This window comes from Palaemon carinicauda, chromosome 18, assembly GCF_036898095.1.
Source record: "Palaemon carinicauda isolate YSFRI2023 chromosome 18, ASM3689809v2, whole genome shotgun sequence".
NCBI lineage: Eukaryota > Metazoa > Arthropoda > Malacostraca > Decapoda > Palaemonidae > Palaemon > Palaemon carinicauda.
The window spans coordinates 35,186,492-35,210,579 of record NC_090742.1 but is presented as its reverse complement, the minus strand read 5'-3'; the positions used below and the strand labels follow the sequence as shown (position 1 = coordinate 35,210,579).

Genomic DNA, 24,088 nt, shown 5'->3' with positions numbered 1-24,088 from the left:
TACATCACAGTTGGTATAATCACTTTCTCATACAGAACTCTCTCTACTCTCTTTACATTCATGCTTAACCCTCTATTCTTTACCACTCCCTTCACTGCCCCAACACTGTATTCTTCATTCACTCTCTGATATACATCTGCTTCCACTCCACCATTTGCTGCAACAACTGACCCCAAGTACTTAAACTAATTTACTTCCTCAAGTTGTGCATCACATAACCTTACTCTTACCCCCATTAACTCTCAACTTCCTTCTCTCACATACCCTTCCAAACTCAGTTGCTAATCAAACAAGCTTCTCTTCCGAGTCTGCAACCACTACTGTATCATCCGCAAACAACAACTGATTTACCTCCCATTCATAATCACTCTTCTATCAGTTTCAATCCTCAACAAAGCACTCGAGCATTCATCTCTATAACCACTCCATCAACAAACAAATTGAACAACCATTACGACATCACACATCACCGTCTCTGCCCTTCTCACTGGAAACCAATTGCTCACTTCATTTCCTATCTTAACACATGCTTTACTACCTTTGTAGAACCCTTTTACTGCTTGCAACAACCTTCTACCAATTCCATATAACCTCATCACATTCCACATCGCTTCCCTATCAATTCTATCATACGCGTTTTCCAGATGCATAAACGTAACATACACCTCCTTGCCTTTTGCTAAATATTTCTCGCATATCTGCCTAACTGTAAAAATCTGATTCATACATCCCCTACCTCTTCTAAAACCACCCTGTTTGTTCCGTAACCGAAATACAAACCACGCTATTTAAATAGGGTATTACTTTCGGCGTAGCTGAATGACGAGCCATTAGATTTTTAACGAGGGTTAACTACCCCCTCGCTAGTTAGGGAGGGGGTAGGGGAGGGATAGCTAGCTACCCCTCCCCGCTCACACACCGGTGAACTGATTCACTTCGCTTTTGGGTCGGGTGATGGTCAGACGTGTCTGCTCTCACCCTCGCATATTGACAGCCTTAATCTATTTTGCTTTCTCTTTCAGTTGTGTGTTTGGAAGTTGGCCTCTCTCTTTATCATGCGGAAGTGCCCTGGTTTACCCGACTGCCCTTGTGGAACTTATATGTCGGCAGTCGAGACGGACCCTCACACCTTGTGTCCGTTCTGCAGAGGTCAACGGTGTGATAAAGATGAAGTGTGCAGTGAGTGCAGGGAGTGGTCTACCTCCCAGTGGGAGATGTTTTCCCGGCGACGGAAGAAGAAGTCTAAGCGGGATCTTTCTCCTTCAAGGGTTTCCTTGAAGAAGGAAAATTCCAAGGACTTCTTCCGTTGCCCGAACCTCCTCCGAAGCTCCCACTCGATTGGTCTCTCGTGAGAGGCCGTCGAGTGGTAGCGTAGCCCATTCTTTTGTTGACCGACCTCGGGGTTCGGGAGAGGGAGTTGCCTCCCATAGCGAGGCAGCTCCTCCTCCTCCTCCGTGGGAGGATTTATCTGTTTCTGTGAATAATGATGATTTATTGCAGCTTTGGGCTTCCTTGGGGCTTAGGGTTCGCCCTCCAGGAAAGCCCTGTTTGAATTGATTCAGTTGGGCGCAGCTGTCAAACAATCGCCGGTGATAGCGGAGGTTGACCCTCTGTCTATTGTCGACGTTGTTGTGGCAGAGGCTTCCGACGGGTCGGGTCAAACCCCTGCCTTGGGTGCTGATGTTGCTGAAGGCTCAGTTCCCTCCTCCGAACATCCTTCGAGGGAGGAGCTGAGTCCTACGGTCTCTCCTACAGGTGATTCTCCCCCTCAGGGGAGTTCACTGACAGAGACTCCTCTTCAGAGGACTGACGATGGTGTTCTTGCTCCCAGAGGACGTATCCGTCGCAAGGCTCGCCCTCCTCTTCGCCGTAGAGGTCTTCCTTCTCCCCACAAGGGAGTTAGGATGCGCCTCTTTGGCTCTTCGCCCTCACCGTCCCCCGCAGAGGATCCTCCTCGACGTGAGTTGACCGTTGCAGCCGCATCACTGGACCTCTCTGCAGATCGTTCACGATCTCCTACGCCTGCCAGGCCTGCTTATCTTCCTTTACCGGTCCTGGCAGCTGATGCGCAGTGGGCGCCCACACACCCCGTTATCCAACGGGCACCGGTCCCTTCGGGGCAAAAGGGCTTGTCTCACAATGTGAGCAAGTCCCTTAAGTGCCAGGTTTCACCTGTGCGCCCACGATCTCAGCGCGCTCCTGTTCCTGCTGTTGCTGAGAGTCATCCTGTGCCGGAAACAACGCGCCAGCGATCTCCTATGGCAGAGTCGACATGTCAGCACTCTCCTCCTCGCCATCGATCTCCTGCTCGCCAGCGCTCACCTGCGCGTCAGCGATCTCCTGTACGCCAGCGATCTCCTCCTCGCCAGCGATCTTCTCCTCGCCAGCGCACATCTGCGCGCCTTGATCCTGATACGCGCCACGCGCGCACACGATCTACTGCGCGCCCACGATCTACTGCGCGCCCACGATCTCCAGCTCGCCAGCGAACTTCCCCTGCGCGCCATTGCTCGCATGCGCGCCCACGATCTCCGGATCTGGGCGTAGGAAAGAAGTCTCATCCGTCGCCTTCTCGCCAGCGATCATCTGCGCGCCCTCGGAAGTTGCCCTCTCGTCAACCCTCGCCTGCGCGCCATCGCGCGCACAGGTTTCAGCTCCTACTGTGCGCACTTCCAGAGGTGGACGGGACACTACGCGCCCACGCGCCCACGAGCAGTCTCCTTCACGCGCTTCTACGCCTGCTGGTTCTGCACCCCATATGTCTTCTCCAGATCGCGCACCTGCGCGCCCGCGCCCTCCATCGCCTGCACGCCATCACTCTCCAGCACGCCCATGAGCCTGCTCGCCGAAGATCATCTGCTCGCCCTGCGCACCATCGCTCTCCTGTGCGCCATCGCTCACCTGCGTGCCGTCATTCTCCTGGTCGCGCGCCGTCGCCTACGCGCATCCTCGCCCACGTGCGCTCGCACTTTCATCTCCGGGCGCACGCACATGTCGCGCAAACCTGGGATTGTTCCATCGCACGAGCGCCAGCGCGAGCCCAAGCGTGATTCCCTCCGGGTTTCGCAATGCGAGCTTCCTAGCGAGTCTTCAGGAGCGAGAGCAGTCAGGTCATCTTCTTCAGCCCCACCCCCCCCACCCCCCGCAAGCGCAGAACAGCGCGCTCGCAGGAGGAGGGGAGGTCTTCAGAGAGGTCTAAGCACCAATCTTCTTCCTTTTCTTTTCAGGCAGGCCCTGTGGTATTTACCCCGAAGGATCGCCTGATCCCCTTCCCTCCAGCGGGAGTCTCTGACACTGCGTCTCTCAGTAAGCAGCCATGGTTTGGGTCCCTTATCAGAGCTGTCGTCCAGGCTATTAAGCCTGCCTTCGTTGATTTGGGTCTCAAACCAACGGCAGCTCCGACCCCACTGAAGAGGAAGAGAGGAGTAGAGATCGTGGTGACTTCTCCCAGGGTCAAACTGGCCCCTAAGAAGTCCGTAAGGAAGGCTCCTTCCCCCCCACAGAAGTTCTTTCCTTCTCCTGTGGACGAAGCTTTTCCGTCCTCAGGGGAATCTACCGAGGTGAGACCTTCTCCCACCTCACCAATGGGAGAAACCCCACCGCGAGTAGGAGAATCGTCCCGTGTTGGGGCGTAGAAGAGCCCTCAGACTAAGTTGCTAGAGTCTTGCATCCCTCCTAGAAGGGAACCGAAGGACTCGAAGACTATCCCGAAGTCTTCCAGGATTCGACCAGAGCCAGCGAGACCCCAGGAGAATGTCCACGTGTACCCCCAAGTAGAGCATCTGGGGACAGGAGACTTTGCTGCCAGTTCACCAGGAGGAGAGCAGCAAGAGTCAGAGCATGCCTTCTGGCAAGTCTTGACTCTGATGAGGCATCTCAACGGGTTCAAAGACCCGGAGATCGCCCCTCGTGAGGGCAAGGACACGGTCCTGGACCGAGTCTTTGGCACTCAGAAACCCACTAAGGCCAGTGCGGCTTTGCCTTGGTCCCAAGGGGTGAAGAGTGCCAGGGATAAGGTTGAGGGCCAGCTCTCTGAGCTCGCCTCCTCCAGCCATTCCACTGCTGGCAACAAGCTCCTCCCACCTCCTCGTGTTCAACAGAAGAGGTATTTTGAGATCATGGAGGAGTCTTGTTTAGCTCTTCCGCTCCACCACTCTGTGGAAGAGCTTACCAGGGGAGTCTCTCTTGAGAGACTCTCTAGCCGACAAGTGACGTTCTCGGCAACAGAGATCCTGAGTCAGGAGAAGGTCGCAAAGTGTGCCATGCAGGCCACTTCGTGGCTGGATATCTGGCTGGGGTCTCTGGGCATCCTGCTGCGATCCGAGGATCTGTCCAAGGAGAGCACCAGGAAGGCCCTGGAGACCTTCCTCCTTTCGAGCACACGCACCATTGAGTTTCTGGCCCACCAAGTCTCGAACTTGTGGGCAAACTCGATCCTGAAGCGACGTGATGCGGTGGCCGAGAGGTTCCACTCGAAGGTCCCAGCCGTGGATGTCTGCAAGCTCAGACACTCTTCCCTCCTGGGAAAGAGTTTGTTTGAGCCCAAGGATGTGGAGCAGGCAGCTGAGAGGTGGAGAAAATCGAACCATGATTCTCTTCTCCAAAGGGCTCTTACAACAAAGCCCTACAAACCTCCAGCACCTCAACAACCTCGCCAGTCCAAGACGACGAAACCAATAGCGGCAGCAAAGATGACGGTGTCCAAGCAGCAGCCCTTTCCTGTCAAAGACAAGAAGGGCAGAAAGTCCTCCAGGGGAGGCAAGAATCCTAGAGGGAGCGGCCGAGGCCGCAAACACTAGGATTGGCAATCCCCCTGCATGTCCACCAGTGGGGGGATGCCTGCAAAGTTGCGCATTCAGGTGGCAGCAACTCAGGGCCGATTCCTGGACGATCTCCGTGATCAGTCAGGGATATCGCGTCCCGTTCATAACATCTCTTCCTCCCCTGACAACGAATCCAGTGTCGTTGAGCTCCTATGCCATGGGATCGACTAGGGGGCTAGCCCTACGGGCAGAAGTTGAGACCATGCTCAAGAAGGATGCTCTCCAGGAGGTCGTTGACGGCTCCACAGGCTTCTTCAGTCGACTCTTTCTTGTAAAGAAGGCGTCTGGAGACTGGAGACCAGTCATCGACCTCTCAGCTCTGAACAAGTTTGTCAAACAAACTCCGTTCAGCATGGAGACAGCAGACACGGTTAGACTTGCAGTGAGACCGCAAGACTTCATGTGCACACTGGATCTGAAGGACACGTACTTCCAGATCCCAATCCATCCGTCTTCCAGGAAGTACTTAAGATTCAGCCTAGACAAGATCTACCAGTTCAAGGTGCTGTGTTTCGGTCTCTCCACAGCACCCCAGGTATTCACCAGAGTGTTCACCCTGATCTCTTCGTGGGCACACAGGATCGGCATCCGTCTCCTCCGTTATCTGGACGACTGGCTGATCCTAGCAGACTCGGAGTCGACCCTTCTTCGACACCGAGACAAGCTTCTGGGACTTTGCCAAGATCTAGGGATCATGGTAAATCTCGAGAAGTCTTCTCTGCTTCCATCTCAACGAATGGTATATCTCGGCATGATATTGGACACCAATCTCCACAAAGCCTTTCCATCAGACGACAGGATAGCAAGGCTGAGGAGGGTCGCAGATCCTTTCCTCAGACGAGAAGAGCTTCCAGCCCAATCGTGGTTACGTCTCCTCGGTCACCTTTCCTCCTTGGCCCGTCTAGTTCCAAACAGCCGCCTCAGGATGAGATCCCTGCAATGGCGGCTCAAGTCCCGGTGGAATCAAGGCCACGATTCCCTGGACATTCTGGTCCCTATGGGTCCTGCGGAACGGACGGACCTTTAGTGGTGGGTGACAGACGAAAACCTCCGAAAGGGAGTGTATCTTCTCGTCCCCCCCCCTGGATTTGATGCTGTTCTCGGACACTTCAAAAGAAGGGTGGGGGGCCCACGTTCTGAACCACAGGATCTCAGGCCTATGGTCAGAATCAGAAAAGTGCCTCCACATAAATCTGCTAGAGATGAAGGCCGTATATCTGGCACTTCAACAGTTCCAACAATACCTGGCGGGTCACTCAATGGTGGTGATGAGCGACAACACCACTTTAGTGGCTTACATCAACAAGCAGGGAGGTACCTTTTCACAACAGCTATCCCATCTTGCAGTAGAGATACTGAGATGGACCGAAGTCCACTCGATTCCACTATCGGCTCGCTTCATTCCAGGCAAAAGGAATGTGCTTGCCGACAGTCTGAGCAGAGCATAGCAGATAGTGAGTACCGAGTGGTCTTTGGATCCTCTAGTAGCCAACAAAGTCCTGACTTTGTGTGGTTCCCCGACAGTGGACCTGTTCGCGACAGCCTTGAACTTCAAGCTTCCGCTGTACTGTTCCCCAGTCCCGGACCCCAAGGCACTCTGGCAAGATGCTTTTCAACAACGGTGGGACAACATCGACGTTTTCGCCTTCCCACTGTTCTGCCTGATGAGAAGGGTACTCAACAAGACCAGAATATCGGTCAACCTGTCAATGACCTTAATAGCTCCACTATGGCATCATGCAGAGTGGTTCCCGGACCTTTTGCAGCTCCTGACGGAACTCCCGAGAGAACTTCCTCCGCGACACGAGCTACTCAAGCAACCACACTGCAATATCTTCTACAAAGCCGTAGCATTGCTTCGGCTTCACGCCTGGAGACTATCCAGCATCTCCTCACAGAGAGAGGCTTTTCGCAACAAGTTGCGGAAAGGATGTCTCGGCACCTGCGAAAGTCATCCGCAGGGGTCTACCAGGCGAAGTGGAGAGTCTTCTGTGGTTGGTGTCATGGAAGGGGTATCTCTCCCCTCGATGCCACTATTCCAGCAATAGCGGAGTTTCTTGTGTATTTGCGGGAAGCAATGCGCCTTTCAGTCTCGGCAGTGAAAGGCTATCGCTCAGCCTTAAGCCTGGCCTTCAGGCTGAAAGGAATGGACATTTCCTCCTCGCTGGAACTTTCTCTACTCATACGAAGCTACGAGCTTACCTGCCCTCAGTTGGAAGTGAGACCTCCTCCATGGAACATGGTTCGAGTCCTCAGGTCTCTTAAGAGACCTCCGTTCGAACCATTACGGCAGGCTTCAGATCGTCACCTGACTTGGAAGACGGTGTTCCTACTCGCATTGGCCTCAGCCAAGCGAGTCAGTGAACTTCATGGTCTCTCGTACGATGTCGGCCATTCAAGGGGATGGGGGGAGGTAACGTTCAGGTTCGTTACTGAGTTTGTGGCTAAGACTCAAAATCCTGGTATTCCGGACCCACGTTTCGACTCCTTCCGGATTTCGAGTCTCTGTTCTGTAACAGATGACCCAGACCATCTCCTACTGTGCCCAGTAAGGAGTCTGAGGCTCTATCTTAAGAGAACAGCTGCAGTTTGTCCTCGAGTGCAAGCATTGTTTGTGAGCACAGGAAGGACGAAGAGGAGGGTCACTAAGAACACCATCTCAGCATGGATTCACAGGGTCATCCACCATTCCCTGAATCCAGACCCTCCTCCGTCACGTCGCCCTAGAGCACACGATGTCAGAGGCATCGCTACGTCCCTGGCATTCAAGAGGAATTACGCAGTGACGCAGGTTCTACAAGCTGGGGTCTGGAAGCATCAAACGACCTTCACAGCCCACTACCTGCAGGACGTGACCCACAGGAGGCTTGATACGTTCTCTATCAGCCCTGTGGTGGCTGCACAACAGCTGGTCTAAACCTCAGGCTCCTTAATGGACAAGTAGCAGAAGGTTGAGGGCATTTTTACCCGGTTTTAGTCTGCATGAATGAAAAAGTATGCCTGGCCCTTACTCTTTTCTTCATCCTCCCCTCTCTTGGGGAAAGCAGCATCCTGGGTTCTCTGCACAGCTGACCTCAAACCACTGCAGGTAAACCATGCTTCCTTGTGTTCCTAGTATTAAGATAATACTGTCGCGTCCCCCATACCCTGACGAGGTGGTATTGGGATCGTCCTATCCTAGAATTCCATCTAAAGGATTCCAGGTCAACTTCCTAGGACGAGTCACACTTCATTCCTTCACACACAAGCTTACGTAGGCCGCACGTTCCTTGCAGAGCAAGGGACTTGCAAGGTGCAGGGACTCTTTATCTCGAGTGCTACACACTTGGATTCTGAGTCCCCGGACAAAGCCAAAGCCAGTAAGGCTAGGACTTACCACCCTACCTAAGGGTTAAGTCACCCTATTTAAATAGCGTGGTTTGTATTTTGGTTACGGAACAAATAACAAATTCGTAGATAATTTGTATTTTTCCTAACCATACAAACCTTTGCTATTTAATCATACTTGCCCGCCAGCCCTGTCCCCTGGGAAGTCCTACCTCTAAGCGAAGTGAATCTGTTCACCGGTGTGTGAGGGGGGAGGGGTAATTAGCTACCCTCTGCGATGCGTAAGTGTCCCGGTTTACCTGACCGCCCTTGTGGAACTTATATGTCGGCGGTTGAAACGGACCCACACACCTTGTGTCCTTACTGTAGGGGCCAACTGTGTGATAAGAGTAACGTATGTGGTGAGTGTAGGGAGTGGTCTACCTCCCAGTGGGAGAGGTTTTCCCGGCGCCGGAAGAAGAAGTCCAGGCGGGATATTTCTCCTTCGAAGATTTCGTTGAAAGGAGAAAATCCTAAGGGCTCTTCTTCCGTGCCCAAAACCTCCTCTGAAGCTCCCACTCGATCGGTTTCTTCCGAGAAACTGTCGAGTGGTAGCGTAGGCCGCAGTTCTGTTGACCGATCTCGGGGTTTGGGAGAGGGAGTTGCCACCCATAGCGAGGCAGCTCCTCCTCCTCCCCCGGGGTAGGAAATTATTTCTGATGTCAATGTAACTAATCATGATTTGCTGCATCTTTGAGCTTCCTTGGGGCTTGAGGGTTCGCCCTCCAAGGAAGCCTTGTTGGACATAATCAAATTGGGAGCAGCTGTCAAACAATCGCCGACTTTAGCAGAGGTCGATCCTCTGTCTATCGTCGACGTTGTTGTGGCAGAGGCTTCTGATGAGTTGTATCAAACCTCTGCTCCTGATGTTGCTGATGTAGCTGAAAGCTTAGTTCCCCCATCCGAACATCCTTCAAGGGAGGAACTAAGTCCAACGGTCTCTCCTGCAGGTGATTCTCTCCCTCGGGGGAGTTCACTGACAGAGACTCCTCTTCAGAGGACTGCTGGTCAGCCTGCTGACCCCACGGCCCCCAGAGGGCATATAAGGCGTAAAGCCCGCCTTCCTCTTCGCCTTAGAGGACTTCCTTCGCCTCACAAGGGTGTTAGGAGGCGCCTCTTCGGCTCATCATCCACGCAGTCCGCCACAGAGGAACCTCATCGTCGTTCACCGACCCTGCCAGCTACATCCCTGGACCTCTCCGCAGATCGTTCGCGATCTCCTTCGGTGGAAGGTTGTCCTTACAAAGGACATGCCGACCTTCCACCCGCCAGATCTTCTGACCTGCCGTCGCCGTTCCTGGCTGCTGATGCGCTGTGGGTGCCTACGAACCCTGTTTTTAAACGGGCATCGGTCCCTTCGGGGCACAAGGGACACATTGTGACCAAGTCCCTTACGCGCCAGGTATCCCCTGCGCGCCATCATTCTCCTGCGCGCCAGCGCTCTCCAGCTGCAGATCCTATGATAGCGCTCCAGCGCTCTCCTGCGCGCCAGCGCTCACCTGTGCGCCAACGCTCTCCTGCTCGCCAGCGCGCCCTCATCCTGATGCGCGCCATGCGTGCCCCAGGATCTCCTGCGCGCCAGCGCTCTCCTACGCGCCAGCACTCACCTGCGCGCCCACAATCTTCGGATCTGGGCGCAAAGGGGAAGGTAATCTCTTCCCCTGCTCGCCAGCGTTCGCCAGTGCGCCATTCTTCACCTACGCAACATCGCGCGCCCTCCTGTTGCTGTTGCTGATGTGTGCCCTCATGCGCGCCCGCCCGCCAGGGATATATCCCCTGCGCACGCGCCCAACGTTATCGCCCTCACGGGCTAATCGTGATCCTGCGCGCCCGCGCGCGCGAACAATCGCCTTCGCGCACACGAGTGGTTATTCAGCTTGCTGCGCACCCTCTGCTGTCACCAGAACGCGTCCCTGCGCGCCATCGATCGTCCACGCGCTCCCTCACCTGCGTGCTATCGCTCGCCCACGCGCGCCCTTGCCTGCGCACCATCGCTCGCCCACACACCAACGCGCGCCCTCGCCCGCGCACCCACGCGTGCCCTCGCCATCGCCTACGCGCGCCCGCGTGATTCAGGTAAAATTTCATCGCGCCACCCCCAGCGCGACCCCCAGCACGAGGCTACAGGGCGACGCGCAGCCAGGTCATCGTCATTGCTCTCCCCCCCCCGCAAGCACAGAACAGCGCACTAGCTGGAGGGAGGGAGAACTCCGGATAGGTCCAGGAACTTGCCTTCTTCTTTTCAGGCCGACCCTGCTTTGGTAACTCCTCCTAGGGATCGAACGATCCCCTTCCCTCCAGAGGGAGTATCTGACAGCGCAGCTGTCAGTCGACAGCCCTGGTTTGGGTCCCTTGTCAGAGCTGTCGTACAGGCTTTTAAGCCTGTTCTCTCTGAGCTGGGACACAAATCAGTGGCAGTTTCGACTCCCCTGAAGAGGAAGAGAGGAGTAGCTGACGTGGTGACTTCTCCAAGGGCGAAGTTGACTCCTCGGAAGTCTTTGAGGAAGGCCTCCCCCCCCCCAGACTTTCTCTCCCTCCCCTTCGGACGAAGATTTCCCGTCCTCCTGTGAGGTGAGGCGCTCCCCCATCACACCAATGAGGGAAACCCCACCTCGCGCAGAGAAGTCTTCTCGGGTAGGGGTGGAGAAGAGCCTCCCACCATCACTGCTGGAGTCCTGTATCCCTCCCAGGAGGGAGTCGAAGGACTCCAAGAAGATTCCGAAATCATCCTCAAGGATTAGACCAGAGCCAGCCAAGCCCTCGGAGAACGTCTACGAGTCCCCCCGAGAAGAGCCTTTGGGGACAGGAGACTTTGCTGCCAGCCCTTCAGGAGGAGAGCTTTAGTAGTCAGAGCATGCGTTCTGGCAGGCTCTGACCCTTATGAGGAATCTTAATGGGTTCGCGGACCCAGAGATTCCTCCTCGTGAGGGGAAGAACACGGTCCTGGACCGAGTCTTTGGTACTCAAAAACCCTCTAGGGCCAGTGCAGCTTTGCCTTGGTCCCAAGGGGTTAAGAGTGCCAGGGATAAGGTCGAGGGCCAGCTCTCCGAGCTTGCCTCCTCCAGCCGGTCCAGCGCCGGTAACAAATTCCTCCCGCCTCCTTGTGTCCATCAGAGGAGGTAATTTGACATCATGGAGGAGACTGTTTAGCTTTTTCTTTACACCACTCTTTGGAAGAGCTTACCAGGGAAGTCCCTCTAGAGAGACTCTCCACCCTGCAAGTGTCTTTCTCGGCTACGGAGATCCTCAGCCAGGAGAAGGTGGCGAAGTGTGCCATGCAGGCAACTTCGTGGCTAGACATCTGGCTAGGGTATCTGGGCATCCTGTTATGATCTGAGGACTTGTCCAAGGAGAGTACCAGGAGGGCCATGGAGACCTTTCTACTTTCAGGCACTCGTACCATCGAGTTTCTAGCCCACCAAGTCTCGAACTTGTGGGCTAATACCATCTTGAAGCGTCGAGATGCGGTGTCTGAGAGATTCCACCATAAAGTCCCCAGCACCGAGATCAGCAGGCTCAGACATTCTTCCATCTTTGGGAGGAATCTGTTTGAGCCTAAGGACGTGGAGCAGGCAGCTGAGAGGTGGAGGAAGTCCAACCAGGACTCTCTCCTACATAGGGCTTTAACATCAAAGCCCTATAAACCTCCAGCAACCTAGCAACCATGCCCTACCAAGACCACGAAATCGGCAATGGCAGCGAAGACAACGGTGTCTAAGCCCTTTCCTGCCAAGGACAAGGAAGGCAAAAAGTCCTCCAGGGGAGGGAAAAATCCTAGAGGCTGCAAACGCTAGGATTGGCAGTCCCCCTGCATGTCTACCAGTGGGGGATGCCTACAAAGTTGCGCATGCAGGTGGCAGCAACTCGGGGCCGATTCCTGGACGATTTCCGTAATCAGTCAAGGATATCGTGTCCCGTTCATAACATCTCTACCTCCCCTGACAGCGAATCCAGTGTCATTGAGCTCCCTTGCTATGGGATCAGCAAGGGGGCAAGCCCTTCGGGCAGAAGTCGAGACCATATGTTGAAGAAGGGCGCTCTCCAAGAGGTCGTCGACGGGTCCCCAGGCTTCTTCAGTCGACTCTTTCTTGTAAAGAAGGCGTCTGGAGGCTGGAGACCAGTCATCGACCTCTCAGCTCTGAACAGGTTTGTCAAGCAGACCCTGTTCAGCATGGAGACGGCAGACACGGTCAGACTTGCAGTGAGACCGCAAGACTTCATGTGTACACTGGATCTGAAGAACGCGTACTTCCAGATCCAAGTCCATCCGTCTTCGAGGAAGTACTTAAGATTTTGCCTAGACAACAAGATCTACCAGTTCAAGGTGCTGTGTTTCGGTCTCTCCACAGCACCTCAGGTTTTCACCAGTGTGTTCACCCTGATATCTTCGTGGGCACACAGGATCGGCATCCGTCTCCTCCGTTATCTGGACGACTGGCTGATCCTAGCAGACTCGGAGTCAGCCCTTCTTCGATACCGAGACAAACTTCTGGGACTTTGCCAAGATCTTGGGATCATGGTAAATCTCGAGAAGTCTTCTCTGCTTCCTACTCAAAGACTGGTATATCTAGGCATGATAATAGACACCAATCTCCACAAAGCCTTCCCATCAGACGACAGGATAGCAATGCTGAGGAGGGTCGCGAGTCCTTTCCTCAGACGAGAAGAACTCCCAGCCCAATCATGGTTACGTCTCCTCGGTCACCTCTCATCCCTGGCCCGTCTAGTTCCCAACGGTCACCTCAGAATGAGATCTCTGCAATGGCGACTCAAGTCCCGGTGGAATCAAGGACACGATTCCCCGGACGTCATGATCCCTATGGGTCCTGCGGAACGGACGGATCTTCAGTGGTGGGTGACAGACGAGAACCTACGAAGGGGAGTGGATCTTCTCGTCCTCCCCCCGGAATTGTTGCTGTTTTCGGACGCTTCAAAGAAAGAGTGGGGGGGCCCACGTTCTGCACCACAGGACCTCAGGCCTGTGGTCAGAATCAGAAAATTGCCTCCATATAAATCTGCTAGAAATGAAGGCCGTATTCCTGGCCCTTCAACAGTTCCAACAGTACCTGGCGGGTCACTCTGTGGAGGTGATGAGCGACAACACCACAGTAGTGGCTTACATCAACAAGCAGGGAGGTACCTTTTCAGAGCAGCTATCCCATCTCGCAGTAGAGATACTGAGATGGACCGAAGTCCACTCGATTCCATTATCGGCTCGCCTCATTCCAGGCAAGAGGAATGTGCTCGCAGACAGTCTGAGCAGAGCGTCTCAGATAGTGAGTACCGAGTGGTCTTTGGATCATCTACTGTAGTAGCCAACAAAGTCCTGACTTTTGGGGTGCCCTGACTGTGGATCTGTTCGCTACAGCGCTGAACTTCAAGCTCCCGCTGTACTGCTCCCCAGTCCCGGATCCCAAGGCACTCTGACAAGATGCCTTCCAACAACGGTGGGACAACATCGACGTATACGCCTTTTCCCCGTTCTGTCTGATGAGGAGGGTACTCAAGAAGACCAGAATATCGGTCAACCTCTCAATGACCCTGATAGCTCCGCTATGGCATCACGCGGAATGGTTTCCGGACCTTCTGCAACTCCTAAGGGAACTTCTGAGAGAACTCCCTCCACGACACGAGCTACTCAAACAACCACACGCCAACATCTTTCACAAAGCCGTAGCTTAGCTTCGACTTCACGCCTGGAGACTATCCAGCATCTCCTCGCAGAGAGAGGATTTTCGCAACAAATTGCAAACAGGATGTCTGGACACCTGCGAAGGTCATCTGCAGGGGTCTACCAGGCAAGGTGGAGAGGTTTCTGTGATTGGTGTCGTGGAAGGGGTATCTCTCCACTCGATGCCACTATTCCAGCAATAGCGGAGTTCTTCGTGTATTTGCAAGAAGAAATGTGCCTTTCAGTCTCGGCAGTGAAAGGCTATCGCTCAGCCTTAAGTCTAGCCTTCAGGCTCAAAGGAGTGGACATTTCTTCTTCGCTGGAACTTTCCCTACTCATATGAAGTTATGAACTTACCTGCCCTCAGTCAGAAGTGAGACCTCCTCCATGGAACATGGTTCGAGTTCTCAGGTCTCTTAAGAGACCTCCCTACGAACCATTAGGCCAGGCTTCAGATCGCCACCTGACTTGGAAGACGGTGTTCCTACTAGCTTTGGCCTCGGCCAAGCGAGTCAGTGAACTTCATGGTCTCTCATATAACAACGCCCATTCAAGGGGATGGGGGGAGGTAACGTTCAGATTTGTCCCTGAGTTTGTTGCTAAGACTCAGAATCCGGGAGTGCCGGACCCACGGTTCGACTCTTTCTAGATTTTGAGTCTTCGTTCTGTAACAGATGACCCAGACCATCTCCTACTGTGCCCAGTAAGGAGTCTGAGGCTATATCTTAAAAGAACAGCTGCAGTTCGTCCCCAAGTGCAGGCATTGTTTGTGAGCACTGGTAGGACAAAGAGGAGGGTTACCAAGAATACCATCTCGGCATGGATTCGTAAGGTAATCCCTCTATCCCTGAATCCTGACCCTCCTCCGTCACGTCGCCCTAGAGCACATGATGTCAGGGGCGTAGCTATGTCCCTGGCCTTCAAAAAGAACTTCTCAGTGACGCAGGTTCTACAAGCAGGGGTGTGGAAGCGTCAGACGACCTTCACAGCCCACTACCTGCAAGACGTGACCCACATGAGGCTCGATGCATTCTCTATCGGCCCTGTGGTGGCTGCACAACAGCTGGTTTAAACCTCAGGCTCCTTAATGGACAAGTAACAGAAGGTTGAGGGCATTGTTACCCGGTCTTAGTCTGCATGAATGAAAAGGTATGTCTGGCCCTTATTCTTTTCTTCATCCTCCCCTCTCTTGGGGAAAGCAGCATCCTGGGTTCTCTGCACACCTGACCTCAAACCACTGCAGGTAAACCATGTTTCCTTGTGTTCCTAGTATTAAGCTAATAATGTCACGTCCCCATACCCTGACGAGGTGGTATTGGGATAGTCCTAGCCTAAGTTTCCATCTAAAGGACTTCAGGTCAACTTCCTAGGACGAGTCACTCTTCAAACCTTCACACACAGCTTACGTAGGCTGCAGCTCTTGCATAGCAAGGTGCTAGCGAGGTGCAGGGACTCCTTATTGTTGAGTGCTGACACACTCAGATACTGAGTCCCCGGGCAAAGCCAAAAGCCAGTACTGGCCGGGACTTGCCACCCTTCCTAAGGGTTGAGTCACCCATATTAAATAGCCTGGTTTGTATTTGAGTTACGGAACAAATGACAAATTCGTAGGTACTGTAGTTTGTATTTTTCCTAACTATACAAACCTTAGCTATTTAATCAAACTTGCCCGCCAGCCCTATCCCCCGTGAAGTCCTACCTCTAAGCAAAGTGAGCTCAGCACAGGTGTGTATAAGGGGGGGGGGGGTGTAAGCAAGCTAACACCCCCCCCCCCCCCCCCGCTAACTAGCGGTGGGATAGTAAACCCTCGTTAAAATTCACATGGCTCGTCATTTCAGCTACGCCGAACGTAATTACCCATATTAAATAGCTAAGGATTGTATAGTTAGGAAAAATACAAATTACCTACGAATTTGACATATTTTTCTGATATGCAAGTGAGGTAGCAATGGCTCTCTCTTCGTGAGCCTGTACTTTCAACAGGGCGAAGTGTTCCTCCTCACATAAGAGGTGGGCTTCCCTAATAGTTTCCCTCAGGAAAAAGGACAAAGCATTCTTTGACAGGGGTTTTTGTGGATCCTTCACTAAACACCATAACGAGCTGGATGCACCTCTCACGTTCTTAGTGTGAGCCAAATAAGCTTTGAGGGCCCTAACTGGGCAGAGGAGTCTTTCCTGCTCTTGACCCACTAGGTTCGTGAGGTTAGGGATCTCAAAAGTTCTAGGCCAGGGTTTCGAAGGGTTCTCGTTCTTAGCGAGAAAGTCGAACCTTTAGGCACAAACCGCTCCATTCTGGTTGAAGTCTACCCGCTTCTCAATCGCCTGGACTTCGCTGACCCTTTTGGCAGTCACTAGAGTCATAAGGAAGAGGGTTTTCTTTGTTACATCTCGAAGAGAGGCTTGCGAGATAGGTTCAAATTTCTTGGAGCAAAGAAACTTAAACACCACGTCCAGGTTCAAGATGGGGGTCTTAATTGTACCTGTTTCGTCGTCTCAAAAGACCTAATGAGGTCCTGCAAATCTTTATCTTGAGACAACTCTAGGCCTCTATGCCTAAAGACGATTGAGAGCATTCTCCTGTATCCTTTGATGGTAGATACAGCCAGCTTAGCATCCTGTCTGAGGTACAATAAAAAGTCTGCAACGTGGCTCAGAATGGTAGTGGTCGAGGAAATCTTGTGCCGCCTGCACCAAGCTCTAAAGGTCTCCCACTTAGACTGGTAGACTCTTTGTGACGAGATCCTCCTTGCTCTGGCAATAGCTTTCGCCGCTTGTGCCGAAAAGCCTCAAGATCTAACGAGCTTCTCGACAGTCTGAAGGCAGTCAGTTTGAGAGCAAGGGGGTTTTGATGATATCTCTCGAAGTGGGGCTGTCTGAGAAGATCTGGACTTGACGGGAATCTTCTTCGGAAGTCCATCAGCATGCCCATCACTTTGGTGAACCATTCCCTTGCAGGTCAGAATGGAGCCACTAGGATCATTCGTCCCGAATCGAGGAGAGCGAATTTTCTGATGACCAGATTGATGATTTTGAACGGGGGAAACTCATACATGTCCATCCCCGTCCAATCCATCAAGAAGGCGTCCAATGCTACCGCTTCCTCGTCCGGGACTAGGGAGCAGTAGTTGGGGATCCTCTTGTTCAAGTTGGAGGCAAAAAGGTCTATTACAAGTCTGCCCCACAACTTCCAGAGGCTCTGACAGACATGCGGGTTAAGAGTCCACTCTGTGGGAAGAACTTGTCCCTTCCTGCTGAGCATGTCTGCCCTTATGTTTCTTTACCCTTGAACAAACCTCGTCATCAGCTGAGTCCTGTTCTCGCTCGACCAAAGGAGAAGCTCTCTCGCTGTTCTGAACAAAGAGAGGAAGTGAGTTCCCCCTTTGTTTCCTGATGTACGCGAGAGCTGCTATGGTGTTGTCTGAATTGATCTCCACAGTCTTCCCTGACACCGAGGTTCCGAAGGATTTTAGCCCCAACAGAATTGCCATCAACTCCTTCCTGTTGATATGCCAACTGACCTGACTTCCTTCCCAAACGCCTGAGACCTCCTTGTTCCCTAGAGTTGCTCCCCAGCCTGACTCCGACGCGTCTGAGAATAACACTAGGTCGGGGTTCTTCTTGTACAAGGAGATCCCTTCTCCTAACAGAGCTGGGTCCAGTCACCACATCAAAAGATCCTTGATCTCTGTCGGAATGGGAAAAGAAAAGGAGTCCTCCTGGGTCTTCCTGTTCCATAACTTTGCGAGGAAGTGTTGCAGAGGTCTTAGGTGCAGTCTCCCCAACGAGACAAACTGCTCTAGGGAGGATAGAGTTTCCAGCAAACTCATCCACTCCTTCGCTGAGCATTCCTGCTTCTTTAAGAATCCTCTAACTTTCTCTAGGCACCTGGTCTGCCTTTCCTGGGAGGGAGAAGCCCGAAAAAGAACTGAATTCAGAACCATCCCCAAATAGAGAATAGTCTGATTCGGTTCGGTCTGAGACTTCTCCCTGTCGATGATGAGTCCCAGGTCCTGAGTCATCGTATACGTCTTCTGTAGGTCCTCCAGACATTTTTCTTTCAACTGTGATCGGATTAGCCAGTCGTCCAGATAGAAGGATACCCTTATCCCCTCCTGATGTAACCAGCCTGCCACGTTCGCCATTAGCCTGGTGAAAAGTTGAGGAGCCGTGCTGAGACCGAAGCAAAGTGCCCTGAATTGAAAGCACTTGCCCTGAATCAAAAATCTCAGATATTTCCTTGAAGTCGGATGAATGGGGACGTGAAAATAAGCGTCCTGCAGGTCGAGAGATACCATCCAGTCACCTGGACGAACTGCTGCCAGCACGGACTGAGTCGTCTCCATGGAGAACTTTGTTTTCTCCACGAAGGCGTTCAGAGAGCCGACATCTAGGACTGGTCTCCATCCACCCGAGTTCTTGGGAACCAGAAACAGGCAATTGTAAAAGCCTGGGGAGGTAAGGTCCCGAACTGGCTCTATTGCTCCCTTGACCAACATGTGGTCGACTAGCTCCAGAAGAGCCTCTTGTTTCCCCGCGTCGGCGTACTGAGCCACTAAGGCTAGGGGAGTGTCTGAGAGAGGAGGCTTCTTTAAAAAGGGGATCTTGTAACCTTCCTTGATGATCGAGAGGGACCAGGTGTCCGCCCCTCTTCTCTTCCAAGACTGCCATAAAAGTGACAGTCTTGCCCCTACTGTTGTCTGGAGGACTTCCATCTCATTTCTTGGATCGGGGCCTAAACGAACCTCTGCTGGTCCATGGCCCTGACTCTTGTCTTCTCCCCCTGAAATCCGCTCTCGAGGAAGCCCTACTCCGAAAGGGCTGCTGGAACTTTCTCTCTTCCTTCTTCAGAGGCGCAGGAGCGACAGGTAAAGGCTTCCTAGCAGACCGAGATAAAAGGTCCTGAGAAGCCTTTTGTGCCAGAGAAAGGGAGATATCTTTGACCAGAGCTTCGGGAAAGAGATGGTGTGACAGAGGGGCGTAAAGCAGTTCCGACTTCTGGGCAACCGTCACCAACCTAGAGGTGAAGGAGCACAACAGGGCCCTCTTCTTCAAGACCCCTGCTGAGAAAAGGGAAGCCAACTCATTAGCCCCATCCCTTAGAGCTTTGTCCATGCAGGACATGATACTCGTCAGATCCTTCGTGCCATCCAGAAGTTCTGTCTTCCTGACCAGAGTCCCGAAAGATCAGTCTAGGAAGCTAAAAACCTTGAAAACCCTGAAAATTCCCTTGACGAGGTGATAGAGTTCCGACATGGACCACATCACCTTGGCAGAGTTCAGAGCATGTCTTCTTGCAGAGTCCACAAGACCCGAGAAGTCACCTTGGGAGGAGGCAGGCACTCCTAGACCCAAAGGTTCCCCCGTCTCGTACCACATACCAGCCTTGGAAGTGAGTCGAGATGGAGGGAAAGAAAAGGTGGTCTTGACCACTTGCCTCCGCTCCTTCACCCAATCACCCACCTTAGCGAGCGCTTTCCTGGCGAATGCTTCGTAGCCTTCTTCCTGGTGAATTGTGACTTAGGAGAACGAGGAACCGAAGGTTCGAATTCTTCCCCATATAGTTCCAAAAGGGAACGAGACAGAACTTTATAGTCGCTGGCAAAGTCGGTAGGTTTTTCTTCCTCTTCCGATACATCATCGAAGTCCTGATCAGGGTCTACATCTTGAAGAAGGGGGCTGCAAGCAGCCTAGCACCGAGAGCTGCTTGCGTCCTGGCACCGATCGTAGGTGTCGTCCTGGCGCCTAGAGAAGGAAGCGTCCTGGCGCCGAGCGCTGCTATCATCCTGGCGCCGAGAAGAGGTATCGTCCTGATGACGAGAAGCGGTATCGTCCTGATAAAGCAGGCTGCATTCGTCCTGATAATGTAGGCTGCATTCATTCTGCTGCCTAAAACGCGTGGCGGAATCGTCCTGGAGCTTCAAGCAAGAAGTGGAATCATCCTGGCGCCGAGGGTGAGAGGCAGTATCGTCCTGGCACCAAGAGCGAGAGAAAGTAACTTCTTGGCGTCGAGCCGATGAAGAGGGTGTGCATTGTCGTACGGCCGACGAAGTGCGCAGAAGTTTCTTTGGAGAGATACTTCGTTCCCTCTTAGGAGACGATCTCTTAACTGGCAAAGAGACATCCTTACGTCTGTCGGACTGGGAAGGAGGGCGGCTGAAAGCTTGCACTAGCGATGAAAGCTGTTCCTGCATAACAGCCATGAAAGCTTTAGCAACTTCTGCTGGTTCTCGCGGTTCCAAAGGAGGCAGCTGTTTGGGAGCGCTGGCAGTAGAAGCATGAAGTTTAGCAGGTTTAACTGGGCTAAGGACTCTCGGTTTCGTCCTCTTAACAGGAACAACATCGAAGTCATCCTCAGCAGGTTCAGGTTCTCGGCTACTCGAACCGGGAGAAGGAGAGCGAGACTGCACATCCCGGTCCCACCTTCTCTTCGTCAGTCTTGATTTGTATTGCCACTTGCATCTGGGAGAAGGATCAGGTGAAGACACAAACATATCCGACACGCCTTTTCTACGGCGGTCAAGAGCAGCCTGGGAGGTCGCAACAGGACTGTCTGAGGCGACGACTGACCAAGGATAAGCACCTCTCACCCCCTTTCGGCTTTTGACGTACCTTCTCCCTTGGTCCTGGGAGCTTGGTAGAGGTCTAGACTTAGGAATATGACAGGTTCGATCAGCCGCCACCTCCACTGCAATTTCACAAGCACTAATATCATTTTCACCCTTACCTTTAAAGGCTGCAAGTTGTACTTTAATGGCCTCCAACTCAGCAGCCATCCTGCCATACCGAGGGTCATCCGCAGTCGCAGATCCTGTAGAAGGGGCAGGAGTTACTACCTTCGGGGAAGGAACAACTTCCAAAGAGGTAACAATTAAAGGGTTAATAGATAAATCTAAACTAGCTTCACTAGCAGACTTTGACTTTGATTTAGCTCTCCTAACTCTATCGAGTTCTAGTTTACGCACATAGCGCTTCATAGCTAACCAATCATCTTCATTTAAACCCTCGCATTCCTTGCACCTATTATTTAGTGCACATTCAAACCCCCTGCAACCCATACAAACTGTGCGAGGGTCAACCAACACTTTAGGTAACCTCACCTTGCATACATCACTCGCACATACACGAATATGAAGTTTTTCACTCATGATAAACAAAGCAAAAAATACAATAATAATAACAAAACACGATTGCCAAATCCCAAAACAGTGTACTTCACCAAACGAAGTCCAAAACAGCGATGTAGGGAAAGCGATTTGAAAAACTCTTAATGGCGGACCAACGATGTTGTCGATCCGGCCGGCAGAGATAATCTGAGGAACATAAAACAGGAATGATTCCAGGTACCACCCTGTAAGGGTTGTTAACCACCTAACCGCACAACCACCACAAGGCGGTTGCCGCGATTTTTGAATAAATTCTGCTGGAAGTCAGAGACTTAGGCTATATATATATAACTGCCAGGTAAGTACTATTCATAAGAATTCTTCTTTTTATCAACACTATCCATTAATGCCCTTCTTACGACTCTTCCATTTGCCACTCTTACCCATGTATACTTGTTATCTTTCTTTTTGAAAAAACTAGAACTTATAACCATCTCTGGCTCAACACATATCTACCAGTCTCTCATGATTCTCATTTTCACCTGATACACCATACATGCCAATGACACCTTCTGCTTCTCCAGGGGCCACTAGCATTTAGGTCACCAGTGACAACTACATAATTCCTTCTACCCAGTCCCTCTACACACCTAGTTAATTCATTCCAGAACTCATTTCACTCTTCACTTTTCACACAACCTGTCCCATATGCACTAAGAAAAGCCCAACATTCCCTACCCAACCTAACCCTTACCCACATTAACCTAGATGATATCTCCTTCTATTTCACTACTTTACCTTTCATCCATTCACTGAACAATAAAGCCACACCCTCTCTTGCTCTTCCCCTTTCAATCCCAGATACTCTACCAGTCACTTCACCCTTCCCTTTTACCATTGTCTCACACAAAGCCAATATATCTATCCTTCTATTCCTAAACATACTTCCAATCTCACATCTTTTACTCTCTTATCGTACTACATCCATGCCCATTTAGACACCCCAAAACTAGAGTGCGGGGAGCAGTCACTCTCCCCCCCAGCTCCACCTCTTTGATGTCTCACAGGAATATAAAATACAGGAGAGGTGGTTCCCAGCCCACTCGTCCCGTCCCTTTTAGTCGCCTCTTACTACACGGAGGGATACGTTGCCGCTAATCTAATTGTTGTTATGCCCCCATGGCTACAGGGGATGGGAAATGTGGCTCTTGTGTGGATATTGGATCGATTCCCATGATTATGTCTAGGTATCGGAGATGGAGATGTAGGATCTCTGATGTCCAGGCATGGATTACACACAAGACTTCCGTATTTCCATATATGCCTTTCAAGTGGGAGAGTTGAACATGAACAAAATGTTTCATCTTACCTTAACTCCTAAGCCAGAAATGGGTATCAAGCAATAATCAACCTGTCCCCAGTGCTTTGGCCGAAGTGGAAGCTCCAAACTTGCACTGGGAAGAACTCACTATCTTCGAGGGAGGTAAGGACCCTCGAGTAGTCCAACAGGACTCTTGAGAGGCCCTTGTGTACTACCTATTCTTTTCATTCGTTAATTTCTTTGGAGGCTGAGTTCGAGGTATTGCGACGACTGTTTAGTACCTTTAACAGTGAGGCATTTGTTGACCGAATACCCAAATTATAATAACTTGAGAAATAGATATCTGTTTGAGGCTCAAGGTGAGGATGGCAGGTTCATCCTTGCCATGATGTGTCCTACTTTAAAAGTGGCATTTTTAGATTTATTTCAGAAATAGGTCTTCTGAAAACTATCTAACTTCTATAATGACATTCAACTTTATGGTTTTAATTGAATATTCTATTAATTTTTATAGAAAATAAATATCGGCGTCAATGACCTTAGGTGTCAAGATGCCTGAAAACTTTAAATCAATTAATCAATCAAGGAGGAAGGAAGAGGCAGAGAAGGGCTGCTTATAGTTCTTCATACTGCTCAAACCTGATGAGCTGCCCTCAGTTTGCTACAATCTTGGTGGTCTTTGATGTTTGTAAACCATCAATAACCACCACTAAACATTGAGGGGCTAGCAGAGGTCATTCAGGAGCACTGGAATTTTGGTTTTCCTAGCACAGAAGGCATGCAAGTCTATTATAGTTGATACTTTAGGAATGCCCAATGAGGACTACACAATCCGAAACAGGACATCCTCATATAATTGAGAGGAAGAGGAGGTGAAGTTCAGTATGTCAATCTCGTTTAGGTGTTCAACTCACACAGAGTGTATGCTCCACCCTTGCTCAATGGTTATTATCCACAGAGCAGTGAGAACGGTATCAACCTGCCCCATCTCAGCCTGCTAACGCTGGTAGTCAGCTGTAAGTAATCAACAATGCTCCTCAAAGAAGGGGCTAAGGAAGCAGAAAGTTCCTTCACCAACATCAGGGAAAAAAGTTCCCCTCAAGGAAGACCAAGAACTCTTCTTTTGTCTTCCAAATTTACACCATTGTTGAGGAGACCAAGTACTACACAGAGAGCAAAGGGGTACCTGCAGGAGTGGCCCCTGTACACGGCAGAGTAGTTACTCAATGGAAGACTCAAGACATGAAATGGCTACAAGGTGGTTTTTGCCATGGCACTCCTGCATTACCAGTTTCATTTCCAAGAGTACTAAACACTGCACTCCACAACACAGTATTTACTTTGTACACTAGAGGAAAAAGAGAGGGAAAATCCTATCGGTTTGGGATTGGAGGTTGCATAGTCGAGATATCCATTCAAGAAAACCACCACCTTGATGAATGTTTCAAAATCTAAAGGCAGCTAGCTTCATGCTAAAGTGATCCCCTATATTAGGAGACTCGTTACCATGATGGAACAAATATTTTTTCAAATACTGTATAGCTAAGTATTTATAATTTTTATTTCCTGGAATAAAGGTGCAATTTCAAGCTTATCTTCATATATTACTGCATGATTCAGCAAAACTTTTGCTTGCTCTTTGGTGTCAATTCGTGCCTACTAACAGGGTGATAATGCACCCAGTCACTTAATTATAATGTTAGTATAGAATTAAGCATTTTTTCACAATGTTTATGCCATGAACTTTTTCTGACATCATTACTGTACACTTAAAAGTTCTTGTGAACAAAATTTAATTTTCAAA

The 24,088-nt window shown here is 51.3% G+C and overlaps 2 protein-coding genes across 2 annotated transcripts in view; both read left to right on the top strand.

The window, feature by feature from the left end:
- LOC137657767 (thiamine pyrophosphokinase 1) overlaps positions 1-24,088 on the top strand; it is a 360,313-nt gene that overhangs the window by 14,455 nt on the left and 321,770 nt on the right. The gene's annotated exons all lie outside the window — the stretch shown is intronic.
- Positions 1,905-3,635, top strand: LOC137657253 (neurofilament heavy polypeptide-like). Its single transcript, XM_068391591.1, has 2 exons — positions 1,905-2,885; positions 3,228-3,635. Exons 1-2 carry the CDS (start codon positions 1,905-1,907, stop codon positions 3,633-3,635), a joined length of 1,389 nt encoding a protein of 462 aa, XP_068247692.1.